The sequence below is a fragment of the Sturnus vulgaris genome, chromosome 3 (genome assembly GCF_052056855.1).
Source record: "Sturnus vulgaris isolate bStuVul1 chromosome 3, bStuVul1.hap1, whole genome shotgun sequence".
Taxonomy (NCBI): domain Eukaryota; kingdom Metazoa; phylum Chordata; class Aves; order Passeriformes; family Sturnidae; genus Sturnus; species Sturnus vulgaris.
The window spans coordinates 113,793,108-113,812,407 of NC_142245.1; the positions used below are offsets into that span (position 1 = coordinate 113,793,108).

Consider the following 19,300-nt stretch of genomic DNA (forward strand, 5'->3'; position numbering starts at 1 on the left):
GGGAATCGGCCGGGGAGGATCCGGGAATCTCGGCCCGGAAAAAAACGGGAAAAGAACCGGGACTCGGCCGGGGAGGAACCGGGAAGGAGCCGGGAATCATCCAGAAATCCCGGCTGGGAAGGAACCGGGAATCAAGGCAGGAATCGGCCGGGAATTAACCGGGAATTAACCGGGAATTTGTGGGGATTCGGTCGGGAAGAATCCGGGGAGGATCCGGGGAGGATCCGGGAAGGATCCGGGGAGGATCCAGGAATCACCCGGGAAGGAACCGGGAAGGAACCGGGGAGGATCCGGGGAGGATCCGGGAATCCCGGCCTCTCCCTCCTCACCACCCTCAATTCCCAAATCCCGACGTTTTCCCGGCCTTTGAGACATCTGGAAAAGCGGCAGAGAAGGCCGGGGCAGGATGGCGATTCCACCAGCGAGGCTGCGCTGAGCATCCCAACATTCCCAAAAAACAAAAAAACCCCAAAACCCCCCCAGGAATCCATAATCCCATAATCCCACCATCCATCCCTCCGTCATTCCAGGATGCCCCGGAACCGCGGCGAATTCTCGGAGCCGGAATTCTCGGCCGAATATTCCGCCGATTATTCCTTGAGTTTCCCGTCGGATCCCGAAGGCTCCGGCATCGGCAGATCCCAACAATCGGCGGCTCCTCGTTGTTGCCCGTGCCTGCCGCATTCCCGGCGTTTTTCCTTTTCCCCGGAATCTTTGGAAAAGCTTTACCAGACTTATTTCCGCCGCCAGCGTCACGAAACTCTGCTGGTCTTGGTGGTTTTCGCCGCCCTCTTCGATTGCTACATCCTGGGAATGTGCGCCGGATTTTCCCGCATGGAAAAACTTTTCCCTGCACTAGCCGCGCTGGCCGGTTTGGTGGCCCACGGTTCGCTTTTCCTCATCCTGAAATCCCGTTTGCTTCCCGAACGGATTTGTCAAAAATTCCTGCCGTGCGCGCTGTGGGCGCTGGTGGTGGCTCAGCTGTGGGGTTTGCTGGGGTTGGAATTCCAGAGGAATTTTCCCGAGGTTGTGGACACGGTGGGCTGGCAGGCGTTCTTCGCCTTCTCGTGTTTCCTGACGCTGCCGCTGCGCCTGGCGCGGATCCTGCTGCTGACGGCCGCGTCCTGCGGAGGACACGCGCTGCTGCTGGGAATGGCCGCGGCATTCCAGAGGGCAGGAGACGGCCAGGGAGCCGTGGATGGAGGGGAGCTGGCGCGGCAGGTGAGGGGGATAACGGGGATAACGGGGATAATGGGAATAATGGGAATAATGGGGATGGGAATGGACAGGATCCCGTGGATGGAGGGGAGCTGGCACGGCAGGTGAGGGGATGGGAATAATGGGAATGGGAATGGGAATGGGAATGGGAATGGGAATGGGAATGGACAGGAGCTGGCCAGGCAGGTGAGGGAATGGGAATGGGAATGGTTGGGAATGGGAATGGGAATGGAAAGGATCCCATGGATGGAGGGGAGCTGGCCTGGCAGGTGAGGGGAATAATGGGGATAATGGGAATAATGGGAATGGGAATGGGAATGGACAGGAACTGGCCAGGCAGGTGAGGGAATGGGGATGGGGATGGGGATGGGGATGGGGATGGGGATGGGGATGGGGATGGGGATGGGAATGGGGATGGGGATGGACAGGATCCCGTGGATGGAGGGGAGCTGGCCTGGCAGGTGAGGGGAATAATGGGGATAATGGGGATAATGGGAATAATGGGAATAATGGGAATGGGAATGGACAGGAACTGGCCAGGCAGGTGAGGGAATGGGGATAGAGATGGGGATGGGGATGGGAATGGGGATGGACAGGATCCCGTGGATGGAGGGGAGCTGGTCCGGCAGGTGAGGGGATGGGAATAATGGGAATGGGAATGGGAATGGGATGGGGTGGGAATGCACAGAGAATGGACAGGAACTGGTCCGGCAGGTGAGGGAATGGGAATGGGGATAATGGGAATGGGGATGGGGATGGGGATGGGGATGGGGTGGGAATGGGAATGGGAATGGGAATGGGAATGGAAAGGATCCCATGGATGGAGGGGAGCTGGCACGGCAGGTGAGGGGGATAATGGGGAATGGGAATGGGAATGGGGTGGAAATGGGGATGGAGGGGAGCTGGCCAGACAGGTGAGGGAATGGGAATAATGGGAATGGGAATGGGGATAATGGGAATGGGGAATGGGAATGGACAGGATCCCATGGATGGAGGGGAGCTGGCACAGCAGGTAAGGGGATGGGAATAATGGGAATGGGAAGGGGAATGGGAATGGGAATGGGAATGGGAATGGGAATGGGAATGGGGTGGGAATGGGATGGACAGGAGCTGGCCAGGCAGGTGAGGGGATGGGGATAATGGGAAATTGGGAATGGGAATGGTGGGAATGGAGAAGGGATGGTCAGGATCCCATGGATGGAGCTTTGCTGGCCAGGCAGGTGAGGGAATGGGAATGGGGCAGGAATGGGGTGGGAATGGTGGGAATGGGGTGGGATGGAGCAGTGGGAATGGGATGGGAATGGGGCAGGAATGGGGTGGGAATGGTGGGAATGGAAGGGAGCAGCCAGATTTGGGTTTTTTTGGGAATTTCCTTCGGTTATCCATGGATTATCCATGGGTTATCCATGGGTTATCCATGAGTTATCCATGGATTATCCTGGAGTTATCCATGAGTTATCCATGGATTATCCATGAGTTATCCATGAGTTATCCATGAGTTATCCATGGATTATCCAGGAGTTATCCATGGGTTATCCATGGATTATCCATGAGTTATCCATGGGCTATCCATGAGTTATCCATGGGTTATCCATGGGTTATCCATGAGTTATCCATGGGTTATCCATGGGTTATCCATGAGTTATCCATGGGTTATCCATGAGTTATCCATGGGTTATCCATGAGTTATCCATGGGTTATCCATGAGTTATCCATGGGTTATCCATGAGTTATCCATGAGTTATCCTGGAGTTATCCATGGATTATCCATGAGTCATCCATGAGTTATCCATGGATTATCCAGGAGTTATCCATGGGTTATCCATGGATTATCCATGGGTTATCCAGGAGTTGGAATGGGGTTGGAATTTGGGGAAACTGAGGCACAATTCCCAGATTTTTCCCCATTCCCGCCCATCCGGCCCCGCTTGTGCCAACATCCCTTGGAGCGGCCAAAATTCCCAAAAAATTGGCCTGAAACAGCTGGAAAGGGGCTGGAGCCTTCCCAGGAGGAAAAATCAGGATTTATTCCCGGATTCCTGGGTGATTCCCATTTTTCCAGGGTTTTTTTTGGGGGATGGAACTTCTCCCCCGATGCCAAACGTGGCTTCAAGGATGATCAGGAGCGAGGGAAACCCCTGGGAATTCCAAATCCTGAATTTTTCCCGGGGAAACAACCCACCAGGGATCGGGTTTATTCCCAAAAAAATCCGGGAATTCCGTGGCTTGGCCAATTCCCTTTTCCTTCATGGAAATTCCTGAGGTTTTCCAACACCAGGATGGGGAGGAAAAAAAAAAAAAGTTGGAGATGGAAAATCCCACGGGAATCTCCATAAAGATTTTGGGATTTTGGGATTTCCTGGATCAGCTCCAGCTGCTCCCAGCCTAAAAAAAAGAACAAAAATTGGGAATTTATTCCCTTTTTTTTTGGATAATTTGGGAACGTGGGGTCATTGCTGAGAATTTGGAAATCACAGCCCCCCCCCCCCCCCCCCAAAAAAAGCCCGGAAATCCCAAATTTTCCGTATTTTTGGGGTTTGTGGGATACAAAGAGGAAAACATTCCCGGATTTTCCTCTTTTTGGGATTTGGGAAAAGCGGGAATATCGGGCTCTGAGTTAATAATTGTTGGGAAAACCTCGGGAACGGCGTGGATGGAGCGGGGCCGGGGAGGATCCCAAAAAATCGGGATTTGGGGTTGGAGATTTTCCCATAGGATTTGGGGTTTGGGATCGGAGCTTTTCCCGCAGAATTTGGGATTTGGGATGGGACATTTGCCTGCAGGATTTGGGATGTGAGATGGGAATTTTTCTCAGAGAATTTGGGATCTGGGATTGGAGTTTTTCCTGCAGGATTTGGGATCTGGGATGAGAATTTTTCCCCCAGAATTTGGGATCTGGGACTGAAACTTTTCCTGAAGGATTTGGGGTCTGGGATCAGAACTTTTCCCACAGAATTTAGAGTTTGGGATTGGAGTTTTCCTGCAGAATTTGGGGTCTGGGATGGGAACTTTGGGGTCTGGGATTTGGGATTGGAGCTTTTCCCACAGAATTTGGGGTTTAGGATTGGAGATTTTCCTGCAGGATTTGGGATCTGGGATGGGAAATTTTCTCTCAGAATTTGGGATCTGGGACTGAAACTTTTCCTGAAGGATTTGGGGTCTGGGATCAGAACTTTTCCCACAAATTTTGGGGTTTGGGATTGGAATTTTCCTGCAGGATTTGGGATCTGGGATGGGAACTTTGGGGTCTGGGATTTGGGATCTGGGATCAGAGATTTTCCCACAAGATTTGGGGTTTGGGATTGGAGATTTTCCTGCAGGATTTGGGATGTGGGATGGGAATTTTTCCCCCAGAATTTGGGATGTGGGATTGGAGCTTTTCCTGCAGGATTTGGGATCAGGGATTTGGGATCTGGGATTTGGGATTTTCTCTGGGTTGGAGCTTTTCCCACAGAATTTGGGATCTGGGATTGGAGATTTTCCTGCAGGATTTGGGATCCAGGATGGGAAATTTTTCCCACAGAATTTGGGATCTGAGATCGGGGCTTTTCCTGTAGGATTTGGGATTTGGGATGGGAACTTTGGAGTCTGGGATTTGGGATTGGAGCTTTTCCCACAGAATTTGGGGTTTAGGATTGGAGATTTTCCTGCAGAATTTGGGATCTGGGATGGGAAATTTTCTCTCAGAATTTGGGATCTGGGACTGAAACTTTTCCTGAAGGATTTGGGGTCTGGGATTTGGGATCTGGGATCAGAGATTTTCCCACAAGATTTGGGGTTTGGGATTGGAGATTTTCCTGCAGGATTTGGGATCTGGGATGGGAATTTTTCCCCCAGAATTTGGGATGTGGGATTGGAACATTTCCTGCAGGATTTGGGATCAGGGATTTGGGATCAGGGATTTGGGATTTTCTCTGGGTTGGAGCTTTTCCCCCAGAATTTGGGATCTGGGATTGGAGCTTTTCCCTCAGAATTTCAGATTCGGGATTTGGGATCCTCTCCTTGCCCACACCTTTTCCCACAGAATTTCGGGATTCGGGATGGAGCAGAACCACTCCCGGATTTTTTTTTTGGCCATTCCAGGGAATTCCGGAACCTCCGGATTCGGAGCCCGGCCGTGTTTTTCTGGAATTTTCTGCAATTCCCAGGGAACGGCTCCACGTGACCGGCTCGGGGCCTCTCCCATCCCCCGGGATCCCCCAGGATCTCCTGGAATCCCCCGGGATCCTCCCGGCTGCCGCCTTTTTCCAAAACATCTCCGCGATTTTGAGCGCCGGGAATCCCCCGGGATTCGTCCCGGAGCCGAATTTTTTTCCCGCCGGAATTCCCGAAATGTTTTATCCCAAAACGGGATCTGAAGTTGTTCTGCAGGGTTTGAAATCCCGGGATCCCAAATTCTTGTTCTGGAATCCCAAAAATCCCAGGATCCCAAAATTCCAAAAATCCCGGGATCCCAAATTCCTCCCCTTGAATCCCAAAAATCTTAGGATCCCAAATTCCTCACCTGGAATCCCAAAAATCCCCAAAATCCCAAATTCCTGCTCTTGAATCCCAAAAATCCTGGATTCCTAAATTCCTGCTCTTTTATCCCAAAAATCCCAGGATCCCAAATTCTTCCCCTTGCATCCCAAAAATCCCAGGATCCCAAATTCCTGTTCTTGCATCCCAAAAATCCCAGGATTCCAAATTCCTGGTTTTGAATCCCAAAAATCCCCAAAATCCCAAATTCCTGTTCTTGAATCCCAAAAATCCCCAAAATCCCAAATTCCTCCTTTTGTATCCCAAAAATCCCAGGATCCCAAAAATCCCAGGATCTCAAATTCCTCCCCTTGAATCCCAAAATCCCAAAAATCCCAAATTCCTGTTCTTGCATCCCAAAAATCCTGGATTCCTAAATTCCTGCTCTTGCATCCCAAAAATACCAGGATCCCAAAATTCCAAAAATCCCAGGATCCCAAATTCCTCCCCTTGAATCCCCAAAATCCCAAAAATCCCAAATTCCTGTTCTTGAATCCCAAAAATCCCCAAAATCCCAAATTCCTCCTCTTGTATCCCAAAAATCCCAGGATCCCAAAAATCCCAGGATCCCAAATTCCTCCCCTTGAATCCCAAAAATCCCAAAAATTCCAAATTCCTCACCTGGAATCCCAAAAATCCCCCAAATCCCAAATTCCTGCTCTTGTATCCCAAAAATCCCAGATCCCAAATTCCTGCTCTTTTATCCCAAAAATCCCAGGATCCCAAATTCCTGCTCTTGAATCCCAGAAATCCCAGGATCCCAAATTCCTCCCCTTGAATCCCCAAAATCCCGGGATCCCAAATTCCTGTTCTTGCATCCCAAAAATACCAGGATCCCAAAATTCCAAAAATCCCAGGATCCCAAATTCCTCCCCTTCCATCCCAAAAATCCCAGGATCCCAAATTCCTCCCCTTGCATCCCAAAAATCCCAGGATCCCAAATTCCTGCTCTTGCATCCCAAAAATACCAGGATCCCAAAATTCCAAAAATCCCAGGATCCCAAATTCCTGCTCTTGAATCCCAGAAATCCCAGGATCCCAAATTCTTCCCCTTGAATCCCAAAAATCCCCAAAATCCCAAATTCCTCCCCTTCCATCCCAAAAATACCAGGATCCCAAAATTCCAAAAATCCCAGGATCCCAAATTCTTGCTCTTGAATCCCAGAAATCCCAGGATCCCAAATTCCTCCCCTTGAATCCCCAAAATCCCAAAATCCCAAATTCCTGTTCTTGCATCCCAAAAATCCCAGGATCCCAAAATTCCAAAAATCCCAGGATCCCAAATTCCTCCTATTTCATCCCGAACACCCCTTGATCCCAAATTCCCGCTGGTTTTTTTTTTTTTCCCCCTCTGGAATATTCCGTGATCCCAAATTCCTCTTCTTTCTCCCCGAATTCCCTCTGTTCTTCCATCCCTCATCCCGTCCGTCCCTCTGTCCGTGTGTCCGTCCGTGTGTCCGTGTGTCCGTCCGTGTGTCCGTCCCTCTGTATGTCCGTGTGTCCATCCGTGTGTCCGTGTGTCCGTCTGTCTGTCCGTGTGTCTGTCCGTCCCTGTGTCCGTCTGTCCCTCTGTCTGTCCCCGTGTCCCTGTGTCCGTCTGCCTGTCCCTGTGTCCATTGGTGTGTCCCGGTGCCCCTGTGTCCCTCTGTCTGTCCTTGTGTCCGTGTGTCCGTGTGTCCCTGTGTCCGTCTGTCCCTCTGTCCGTCCGTGTGTCTGTCCGTGTGTCGGTGTGTCCATTGGTGTGTCGGTGTGTCCCTGTGTCTGTGTGTCCCTGTGTCTGTCCGTCTGTCTGTCCGTGTGTCCGTCCCCGTGTCGGTGTGTCTGTCGTTGTGTCTGTCGGTGTGTCTGTCCGTGTCCCCGTGTCGGTGTGTCTGTCGGTGTGTCCGTGTGTCTGTCCGTGTGTCTGTCGGTGTGTCTGTCCGTGTGTCTGTCCGTGTGTCTGTCGGTCTGTCCGTGTGTCTGTCCGTGTGTCTGTCGTTGTGTCTGTCGGTGTGTCTGTCCGTGTCCCCGTGTCGGTGTGTCTGTCGGTGTGTCCGTGTGTCTGTCCGTGTGTCTGTCGGTGTGTCTGTCCGTGTGTCTGTCCGTGTCCCCGTGTCGGTGTGTCTGTCCCCGTGTCGGTGTGTCTGTCGGTGTGTCTGTCCCCGTGTCGGTGTGTCTGTCGGTGTGTCTGTCCCCGTGTCGGTGTGTCTGTCGGTGTGTCCCCGTGTCGGTGTGTCTGTCCCCGTGTCCGTGTGTCTGTCCGTGTGTCTGTCCGTGTGTCCGTGTGTCTGTCGGTGTGTCTGTCGGTGTGTCCGTGTGTCTGTCGGTGTGTCTGTCGGTGTGTCTGTCGGTGTGTCTGTCCGTGTGTCTGTCCGTGTGTCTGTCCGTGTGTCTGTCCGTGTGTCTGTCGGTCTGTCCGTGTGTCTGTCGGTCTGTCCGTGTGTCTGTCCGTGTGTCTGTCCGTGTGTCTGTCGGTCTGTCCGTGTGTCTGTCGGTCTGTCCGTGTGTCTGTCCGTGTGTCTGTCGGTGTGTCCGTGTGTCTGTCCGTGTGTCTGTCGTTGTGTCTGTCGGTGTGTCTGTCCGTGTCCCCGTGTCGGTGTGTCTGTCGGTGTGTCTGTCCGTGTGTCTGTCGTGTGTCTGTCGTGTGTCTGTCCGTGTGTCTGTCCGTGTGTCTGTCCGTGTGTCTGTCCGTGTGTCTGTCGGTCTGTCCGTGTGTCTGTCCGTGTGTCTGTCCGTGTGTCTGTCCGTGTGTCTGTCGGTCTGTCCGTGTGTCTGTCCGTGTGTCTGTCCGTGTGTCTGTCCGTGTGTCTGTCCGTGTGTCTGTCGGTGTGTCCGTGTCCCCGTGTGCGCGCTCAGCTGCTGTCCAGCGTGTGTGTGTACGCATGCGCGCTGACGGTGGGCGCCATGTCGTACGTCATGGCCGACCGCAAACACCGCAAGGCCTTCCTGGAGGCGCGGACATCGCTCGAGGTCAAACTCAACCTGGAGGAGCAGAGCCAGCAGCAGGTCACGGGATTTCAGGAATTCCGGGATTTGGGATCGCTTTGGGATTGTTTTGGGATTTTGGGGATTTGGGGATTTGGGGATTTGGGGATTTTGGGATCAGGAGCGGGAATGGGAGCGGCAATCGCTCGAGGTCAAACTCAACCTGGAGGAGCAGAGCCAGCAGCAGGTAACAGGGATTTCGGGAATTCCGGGATTTGGGAATTTGGGATCGCTTTGGGATTGTTTTGGGATTTGGGGATTCGGGGATTTTGGGATTTGGGGATTTTGGGATCAGGAGCGGGACTGGGAGCGGCAATCGCTCGAGGTCAAACTCAACCTGGAGGAGCAGAGCCAGCAGCAGGTAACGGGGATTTTGGGATTTGGGATCGTTTTGGGGTCGTTTTGGGATCGTTTTGGGGATTTGGGGATTTGGGATCAGGAGGGGGAGTGGGATCGGGAATGGGAGCAGGAATGATCTTGGGAATGGGGCTGGGAATGGGATTGGGAACGGGAACGGGAACAAGGCCAGGAATGGGATAGGGATTGGATTGGGATTGGGATTGGGATTGGGATTGGGATTGGGAATGGGATTGGGTTCGGGATTGGGATTGGGATCGGGAATGGGATTGGGATTGGGATTGGGAATAGCACCAGGAATGGGCTGGAATTGCCAATGGAATTCTGGGATCGTGGTGGGAGGTGGGATCAGGATGCCGGCTGAGGACGGGACTGGGAATGGGATCCCGGAATTTCAGGAGCTCATCCCCCAATCCCAGAGTGCTCCTGCTGCTCCTGGGACACTCCCAGGGATCCTCTGGGAATTCCAGCCCAGCCCAGCCGGGAATTCCCAAATCCCAAATCCCAAATCCCAAATCCCAAATCCCAAATCCCCCTTTCCCAGGGAATTCCCTCCATTCCCAGCTCTCCCATTGGATCCATCCCCATCCCAACTCACCTCTGTGAAGGAATTTTGGGAATTTTGGGAATTCAGGACTCCAGGAAGGGTCTCCCTTCCCTTTTCCATCCCCCAATCCCATAAAAATCCCTCGGGGATGGATCCTGAGCGTCCTGGATCCCAGAATCCCGGAATGGTTTGGACGGGATCCACAAACCTTCAACCCCATCCATTCCCCAACCTTTGTTTTTGGGGTCTTTTTGGTTTGGTTTTTTTTTGTTTGTTTTTTTTGGTTTTTTTTGGTTTTTTTTGACGCTCACCGGGGCAGGGAGGGGAAGGATATCCCTGAAACCTTTAAAAAAATTTTTCTGTCATTCCCACCCTCTGGAATTCCTCCCCCAGGAGAGGCCGATTTAATTTTAATTTTAATTTTAATTTTAATTTCAATTTCAATTTTAATTTCAATTTCAATTTCAATTTTAATTTCAATTTCAATTTTAATTAATGTAATTAATTTTAATGAACCAGGAGCGGCTGATGCTGTCCATCCTGCCGCGGCTATCCCCGATTGAATTTCAATTTCAATTTCAATTTCAATTTCAATTTTAATTTCGATTTCAATTTCAATTTTAATTTTAATTTTAATTTCGATTTCAATTTTAATTTTAATTAATTAACTAATTAACCAGGAGCGGCTGATGCTGTCCATCCTGCCGCGGCTATCCCCGATTGAATTTCAATTCCAATTTCAATTTCAATTTCAATTTCAATTTCAATTTCAATTTCAATTTCCATTTCAATTTCACTTTTAATTTCAATTTCAATTTTAATTATTGTAATTAATTAATTAATCAGGAGCGGCTGACGCTGTCGATCCTGCTGCGGCTATCCCCGATTGAATTTCAATTTCAATTTTAATTTCAATTTCAATTTCAATTTCAATTTCAATTTCAATTTTAATTTTAATTAATTAATTAATTAATCAGGAGCGGCTGATGCTGTCCATTCTGCCGTGGCTATCCCCGATTGAATTTCAATTTTACTTTTAATTTCAATTTCAATTTCAATTTCAATTTCAATTTTAATTTCAATTTCAATTTTAAATAATGTAATTAATTTTAATTAACCAGGAGCGGCTGACGCTGTCGATCCTGCCGCGGCGATCCCCGATTGAATTTCCATTTCAATTTCAATTTCAATTTTAATTTCAATTTCAATTTCAATTTCAATTTCAATTTCAATTTCAATTTTAATTTCAATTTTAATTTCGATTTCAATTTTAATTTTAATTTTAATTAATTAACTAATTAACCAGGAGCGGCTGATGCTGTCCATCCTGCCGCGGCTATCCCCGATTGAATTTCAATTTTACTTTTAATTTCAATTTCGATTTTAATTTCAATTTCAATTTCAATTTCGATTTTAATTTCGATTTTAATTTCAATTTCAATTTCGATTTCAATTTTAATTTTAATTAATTAACTAATTAATTAGGAGCGGCTGATGCTGTCCATCCTGCCGCGGCTATCCCCGATTGAATTTCAATTTCAATTTCAATTTCAATTTCAATTTTAATTTTAATTTCAATTTTAATTTCAATTTCAATTTCAATTTCAATTTTAATTTCGATTTTAATTTTAATTAATTAATTAATAAATCAGGAGCGGCTGATGCTGTCCATCCTGCCTTGGCTATCCCCGATTGAATTTCAATTTCAATTTCAATTTCAATTTCAATTTCAATTTCAATTTCAATTTCAATTTCAATTTCAATTTTAATTTCAATTTCAATTTCGATTTCAATTTTAATTTTAATTAATTAACTAATTAATCAGGAGCGGCTGATGCTGTCCATCCTGCCTCGGCTATCCCCGATTGAATTTCAATTCCAATTTCAATTTCAGTTTTAATTTCAATTTCAATTTTAATTTCAATTTCAATTTCAATTTTAATTTCGATTTCAATTTTAATTTTAATTAATTAATTAATGAACCAGGAGCGGCTGACGCTGTCGATCCTGCCGCGGCTATCCCCGATTGAATTTCAATTTCAATTTCAATTTCAATTTCAATTTCACTTTTAATTTCAATTTTAATTTCGATTTTAATTTCAATTTCGATTTTAATTTTAATTTTAATTTTAATTAATTAACTAATTAACCAGGAGCGGCTGATGCTGTCCATCCTGCCGCGGCTATCCCCGATTGAATTTCAATTTTACTTTTAATTTCAATTTTAATTTCAATTTCAATTTTAATTTCAATTTCAATTTTAATTTCAATTTCAATGTTAATTTCAATTTTAATTAATGTAATTAATTAATGAACCAGGAGCGGCTGACGCTGTCCATCCTGCCGCGGCTATCCCCGATTGAATTTCAATTTCAATTTCAATTTCAATTTTAATTTCAATTTTAATTTCAATTTCAATTTCAATTTCAATTTCAATTTTAATTAATGTAATTAATTTTAATTAACCAGGAGTGGCTGATGCTGTCCATCCTGCCGCGGCGATCCCCGATTGAATTTCCATTTCAATTTCAATTTCAATTTTAATTTCAATTTCAATTTCAATTTCAATTTCAATTTCAATTTTACTTTCGATTTTAATTTCGATTTTAATTTTAATTTTAATTTTAATTAATTAACTAATTAACCAGGAGCGGCTGATGCTGTCCATCCTGCCGCGGCTATCCCCGATTGAATTTCAATTTTACTTTTAATTTCAATTTCGATTTTAATTTTAATTTTAATTTTAATTTCGATTTCAATGTTAATTTTAATTAATTAACTAATTAACCAGGAGCGGCTGATGCTGTCCATCCTGCCGCGGCTATCCCCGATTGAATTTCAATTTCAATGTTAATTTCAATTTCAATTTCAATGTTAATTTCAATTTCAATTTCAATTTTAATTTCGATTTTAATTTCAATTTCAATTTTAATTTTAATTTTAATTAATTAACTAATTAACCAGGAGCGGCTGATGCTGTCCATCCTGCCGCGGCTATCCCCGATTGAATTTCAATTTCAATTTCAATTTCAATTTCAATTTCAATGTTAATTTCAATTTCAATTTCAATTTTAATTTCGATTTTAATTTCAATTTCAATTTTAATTTTAATTTTAATTAATTAACTAATTAACCAGGAGCGGCTGATGCTGTCCATCCTGCCGCGGCACGTGGCTGACGAGGTGCTCAAGGACATGCAGAAGGACCCGCGGCAGAAGGAGCGGCAGCAATTCAACACCATGTACATGTACAGGCACGAGAACGTCAGGTGGGAACAAAAATTAAATAGTTTATAAATCATTTAAAAAAAATTTTGAAATAATAAAAAAAAATTTAAAATATATAAAAAAATAAAATTTAAATATTTAAAAATATTTTATTTTATTTTATTTTATTTCATTTTGTTTATTTTATTTTATTTTGTTTTATTTTATTTCGTTTTATTTTATTTTATTGTATTTCATTTTATTTTATTTCATTTCATTTCACTTCACTTTATTTCATTTTATTTCATTTTATTTTATTTCATTTCATTTCATTTCGTTTTATTTTATTTTATTTTATTTTATTTCATTTTCTTTTCTTTTCTTTTATTTCATTTTATTTCATTTTATTTCTTTTTATTTCATTTCATTTTATTTTGTTTCATTTTATTTTATTTCATTTTATTTTATTTTATTATTTTTAATTTTATTTATTTTATTTTATTTCATTTTATTTTGATTTGATTTTATTTCATTTTATTTCATTTCACTTTTAAAATTTTATTTTATTTTATTTTATTTTAATTCATTTCATTTTATTTCATTTTATTTTATTTTATTTATTTTATTTTATGTTATTTTATTTTTATTTTATTTTTATTTTATTTCGTTTTATTTTATTTTATTGTATTTCATTTTGTTTTATTTTATTTAATTTTATTTCATTTCATTATATAATTTTATTTTATTTAATTTTATAATTTTATTTTATTTTAATTTTATTTAATTTTATTTTATTTTATTTTACTTTATTTTATTTTATTTTATTGTATTTTATTTTATTTTATTTTATTGTATTTTATTTCATTATATTTCATTTTATTTTTTCTTATTGTATTTCATTTTGCTTTATTTTATTTTATTTTCATTTTATTATATTTAATTTGATTTAATTTAATTTAATTTTATTTTATTATATTTAATTTCATTTAATTTTTTTTATTTTGTTTTCTTTCATTATATTTAATTTCATTTCACTTCGTTTCATTACATTTAATTTAATTTAATTTAATTTTATTATATTTAATTTCATTTCATTATATTTAATTTAATTTAATTTAATTTTATTTTATTTTAATTTTATTTTATTTTATTTTGTTTTATTATATTTAATTTAATTTAATTTAATTTCACTATATTTAATTTAATTTAATTTAATTTTATTTTATTTTATTATATTATATTTAATTTAATTTTATTTCATTTCATTCATTTCATTTCATTATATTTAATTTCATTTCATTTCATTTCGTTTCATTATATTTAATTTAATTCAATTTAATTCAATTTAATTTAATATAATTTAATTTAATTTAATTTCATTCCATTTCATTATATTTAATTTAATTTAATTTAATATAATTTAATTTAATTTAATTTTATTTTATGTCATTTCATTATATTTAATTTAATTTAATTTAATTATATTTAATTTAATTTTATTTTATTTTATTTTATTTTATTTTATTTTATTTTATTTTATTTCATTATATTTAATTTAATTTTATTTAATTTAATTTTATTTTATTTTTTTTTATTTTATTTTCATTTTATTATAATTAATTTAATTCAATTTCATTTCATTCCATTTCCTTATATTTAATTTAATTTAATTTAATCATATTTCATTTCCTTATATTTAATTTAATTTAATTTAATTTTATTTCATTTCATTTCATTATATTTAATTTAATTTAATTTTATTTTATTTTATTTCATTATATTTAATTTAATTTAATTTTATTTTATTTCATTTCATTATATTTAATTTAATTTAATTTTATTTTATTTTATTATATTTAATTTAATTTAATTTAATTTCATTTCATTATATTTAATTTAATTTAATTTAATATAATTTAATTTAATTTAATTTTGTTTTATTTCATTTCATTTCATTTCATTATATTTAATTTAATTTAATTTCATTATATTTAATTTCATTTCCTTATATTTAATTTAATTTAATTTAATTTAATTACATTTCATTTCCTTATATTTAATTTAATTTAATTTAATTTAATTTTTTTTTTTTAATTTTATTTTCTTTCCGGCAGCATCCTGTTTGCGGACATCGTTGGTTTCACTCAGCTCTCGTCGTCGTGCAGCGCTCAGGAGCTCGTGCGGCTCCTGCACGAGCTCTTCGCCCGCTTCGACCGCCTGGCCACTGTGAGTGCCCAAATAAATAAAAATATACCAAATAAAACCGAAATATGCCCGTGGGAACAGGGGAATGCTGGAATTGCTGCCAAAAAAGGAAAAAAATCGGGTGGGATTTCAAAAAAAAAAAAAATTGGTGGGATTAAAAAATAAAATTTGGTGGGATTTAAAAAAAAAAAATTGGTGGGATTTAAAAAAAAAAAAAATTTGGTGGGATTTCAAAAAAAAAAAAGAATTTGTTGGGATTAAAAAAAAAAATTTGGTGGGATTTCAAAAAAAAAAAATCGTGGAAAAAATGAAATATTTGCAGAAAAATAATGATAATTTAAAAAAAAATATTCATGGAATTATGTGGGGAAAGGAGTATTTTTTTGGAATTTCCTCGGGAAAGTAATTTAAAAAATTTTTATGGAATTTACATAAAACAAAACAAAAAAAAAAAAAGAAAAAGGAAAAAAATTCCTGGAATTAAAAAAAAAAAAAAATTAAAAATTTTCCGGAATTAAAAAAAAAAAAAAAAAAATTCCCGGAATTCCCCAAAAAAATAAAAAAAAAAATTCCCGGAATTCCCAAAAAAATAGAAGAAAAAAATTCCTGGAATTCCCCCCAAAAAAAAAAAAAAATCCTGGAATTCCCCAAAAAACAAATTGAAAAATTCCCGGAATTAAAAAAAAAAAAAAAAAAAATCATGGAATTCACGGAAAAATAGAAATATTTCCCGGAATTTCCCGAAAAATAATAAAAAAAAATTTCATGGAATTCACCCAAAACAAAAAAAAAAAAAAGAAAAAAAAGAAAAAAAGAAAAAAAAAAAAAAGTTTTCGGAATTCTCCCCCAAAAAATTAAAAATTTCCCGGAAAAAAAAAAAAAAAAAAAAAATCCTGGAATTCCCCCCAAAATAATAATAAAAAAATTCCTGAAATTCCCCCCCCGCAAAAAAAAAAAAAATTCCCGGAATTCCCCCCCCCCCCCAAAAAAAATATTCCTGGAATTCCCAAAAAAGAAATTTAAAAATTCCCGTAATTCCCCTCCCCAAAAAATTAAAAATTCCCGGAATTCCATAAAAAAAAAAAAAATCTGGGGGTGGGAAAAGCCGAGGGTTTGAGTCGTTGGGTCGGGAATTCTGTGGGAATTCTCTCGGAATTCCCAAAAAAAAATTCCCCAAAAATAAAAATCCGGGATGGGGAGGTTGGGATTGTGAGGGATGGAGGGGGTTGGAAAATCCGAGGGTTTGAGTCGTTGGGTCAGGAATTCTGTGGGAATTCTGTGGGAATTCTTTGGGAATTCCATGGGAATTCTGTGGGGGAATTCTCTCGGAATTCCCCCAAAAAATTCCCCCCCAAAAAAATATTTGGGATGGGGAGGTTGGGATTGTGTGGGATGGAAGGGTTGGAAAATCCGAGGGTTTGAGTCGTTGGGTCAGGAATTCTGTGGGATTTCAACCAGAATTCCCCCCAAAAAATTCCCCAAAAATAAAAATCCGCGATGGGGAGGTTTGGGATTGTGTGGGATGGAGGGGTTTGGAAAAATCCGAGGGTTTGAGTCGTTGAGTCGGGAATTCTGTGGGATTTCAACCAGAATTCCCCCAAAAAAAATTCCCAAAAAATAAAAATCCGGGATGGGGAGGTTTGGGATTGTGAGGGATGGAGGGGGTTGGAAAATCCGAGGGTTTGAGTCGTTGAGTTGGGAATTCTGTGGGATTTCAACCAGAATTCCCAAAAAAAAAATTCCCAAAAAATAAAAATCCGGGATGGAGAGGTTGGGATTGTGTGGGATGGAGGGGGTTGGAAAATCCGAGGGTTTGAGTCGTTGAGTCGGGAATTCTGTGGGAATTCTGTGGGAATTCCGTGGGAATTCTGTGGGAATTCTTTGGGAATTCCGTGGGAATTCTGTGGGAATTCTTTGGGAATTCCATGGGAATTCTGTGGGAATTCTTTGGGAATTCCGTGGGAATTCTGTGGGAATTCTTTGGGAATTCCATGGGAATTCTGTGGGAATTCTTTGGGAATTCCCCCCAAAAATTCCCACCCAAAAAAATATTTGGGATGGGGAGGTTGGGATTGTGTGGGATGGAGGGGTTGGAAAAATCTGAGGGTTTGAGTCGTTGAGTCGGGAATTCTGTGGGAATTCTTTGGGAATTCCGTGGGAATTCTGTGGGAATTCTTTGGGAATTCCGTGGGATTTCTCCCGGAATTCCCCCCCAAAAAAAATCCCCCCAAAAAATTCCCAGAAGCACCACCAGCTGCGGATCAAGATCCTGGGGGATTGCTATTACTGCATCTGCGGGCTGCCGGAATTCCGCGAGGATCACGCGGCCTGCTCCATCCGCATGGGACTCGCCATGGTGGACGCCATCGCGTACGGAAAGGGCCGGAAACGGCCCGGGAATGGTGCATGATGGGAATGATGGGGATGATGGGAATGATGGGGATGATGGGAATGATGGGGATGGGGATGATGGGAATGGCCATGGGAATGGGGATGGGAATGGGGATGGGAATGGTGATGGGAATGGTGATGGGAATGATGGGAATGATGGGGATGGTGATGGGGATGATGGGAATGAGGATGGGGATGATGGGAATAATGGGAATGATGATGGGAATGATGATGGGAATGATGGGGTTGGGGATGGGAATGATGGGAATGATGGGAATGATGGGAATGATGGGGATAATGGGAATGATGGGAATGATGATGGGAATGGTGATGGGAATGATGGGAATGATGGGAATGGTGAGAATGATGGGAATGGCCATGGGAATGGAATGATGGGGATGGAAATAATGGGAATGATGATGGGAATGATGATGGGAATGGTGATGGGAATGATGGGAATGATGGCGATGGGAATGGTGATGGGAATGATGGGAATGATGGGAATGGTGATGGGAATGATGGGAATGGCCATGGGAATGGAATGATGGGGATGGGAATGATGATGGGAATGATGGGATTAAGAGTGGGAATTATGGGATGGGGATGATGGGAATGATGATGGAAATAATGGGAATGATGATGGGAATGATGGGAATAAGAGTGGGAATTAAAGGATGGGAATGATGGGGATGATGATGGGGATGATGGGAATCATGGGAATGATGGGAATGATGATGGGAATGGTGGGGATGGTGGGAATAAGGGGAGTAATGGGAATGGTAATACTGGGAATAGTGGGAATGGGGATGGGAATGATGATGGGAATGGCCATGGGAATGATGGGAATGATGGGAATGATGGGGATGGGAATGGTGATGGGAATGATGGGAATGATGGGAATGGTGATGGGAATGATGGGAATGGTGGGAATGGCCATGGGAATGGAATGATGGGGATGGGAATGGGAATAATGGGAATGGCCATGGGAATGGGGATGGGAATGGGGATGGGAATGATGGGGATGATGATGGGAATGATGGGAATAAGAGTGGGAATTAAGGGATGGGAATGATGGGTATGATGGGAATCATGGGAACGATGATGGGAATGATGGGAATAGTGGGAATGATGGAGATAATGGGGATAATGGGAATGATGGGAATGATGGGGATGATGGGAATGGTGGGGATGGTGGGAATAAGGGGAGTAATGGGAATGGGAGTAATGGGAATAATGGGAATAGTAGGAATAATGGGAATGATGGGAATGGGGAATGGGGGTGGGAATGGGAATGGAATGGGGAATGGGAGGGGAATGGGAATAATGGGGATGGGAATGGGAGTGGGAATTAGGATGAGAATGAGGAAGGGAAAGAGAATGGGGATGGGAAGGGATGGGATAGGATGGGCAATGGGATAATGAGAACAATGGAAAAAGTGGGAATAAGGGGAGTAATGGGAATAATGGGAGTTGTGGGAATAGTGGGAATAATGGGTATGGAGACAGGAATGGGAATGGGGAATGGGAATGGGGAATGAGAATGGGATGGGAATGGGAATGGAAACGGGGATGGGAATGGGGAATGGGAATGGGAATTGGAATGGGAATGGGGATGGGAATTGGAATGGGGATGGGAATGGGAATAATGGGAATAATGTTAGTAATGGGAATGGGAACAGGGAATAGTGGGAATAGTGAGAATAATGGGAATGGAGATAGGAATGGGGAATGGGAATGCTGAGGCCGCATTCCCTGAGGATTGTCTGTGCTCCCTGAGGATAATCCACAGTCCCTGCAGACATTCCCCATTCCTCATGGACAGTCCCCATCCCCATTCCCATTCCCATCCCCATTCCCATCCCCATCCCCATTCCCATTCCCATCCCCATCCCCA

At 41.9% G+C, this 19,300-nt stretch overlaps 1 protein-coding gene across 2 annotated transcripts in view; it reads left to right on the forward strand.

The window, feature by feature from the left end:
- Positions 1–19,300, forward strand: part of ADCY3 (adenylate cyclase 3) — a 41,747-nt gene continuing 22,447 nt past the window's right edge. For both annotated transcript variants that reach the window (XM_088162643.1, XM_088162644.1), the window contains exons 1-6: positions 1–136; positions 531–1,221; positions 8,572–8,721; positions 12,742–12,872; positions 14,925–15,036; positions 17,258–17,385. In XM_088162643.1, the coding sequence (XP_088018769.1) occupies positions 532–1,221; positions 8,572–8,721; positions 12,742–12,872; positions 14,925–15,036; positions 17,258–17,385 (1,211 nt within the window). In that variant the 5' untranslated portion in view covers positions 1–136; position 531. The remainder of the gene's footprint in view (positions 137–530; positions 1,222–8,571; positions 8,722–12,741; positions 12,873–14,924; positions 15,037–17,257; positions 17,386–19,300) is intronic.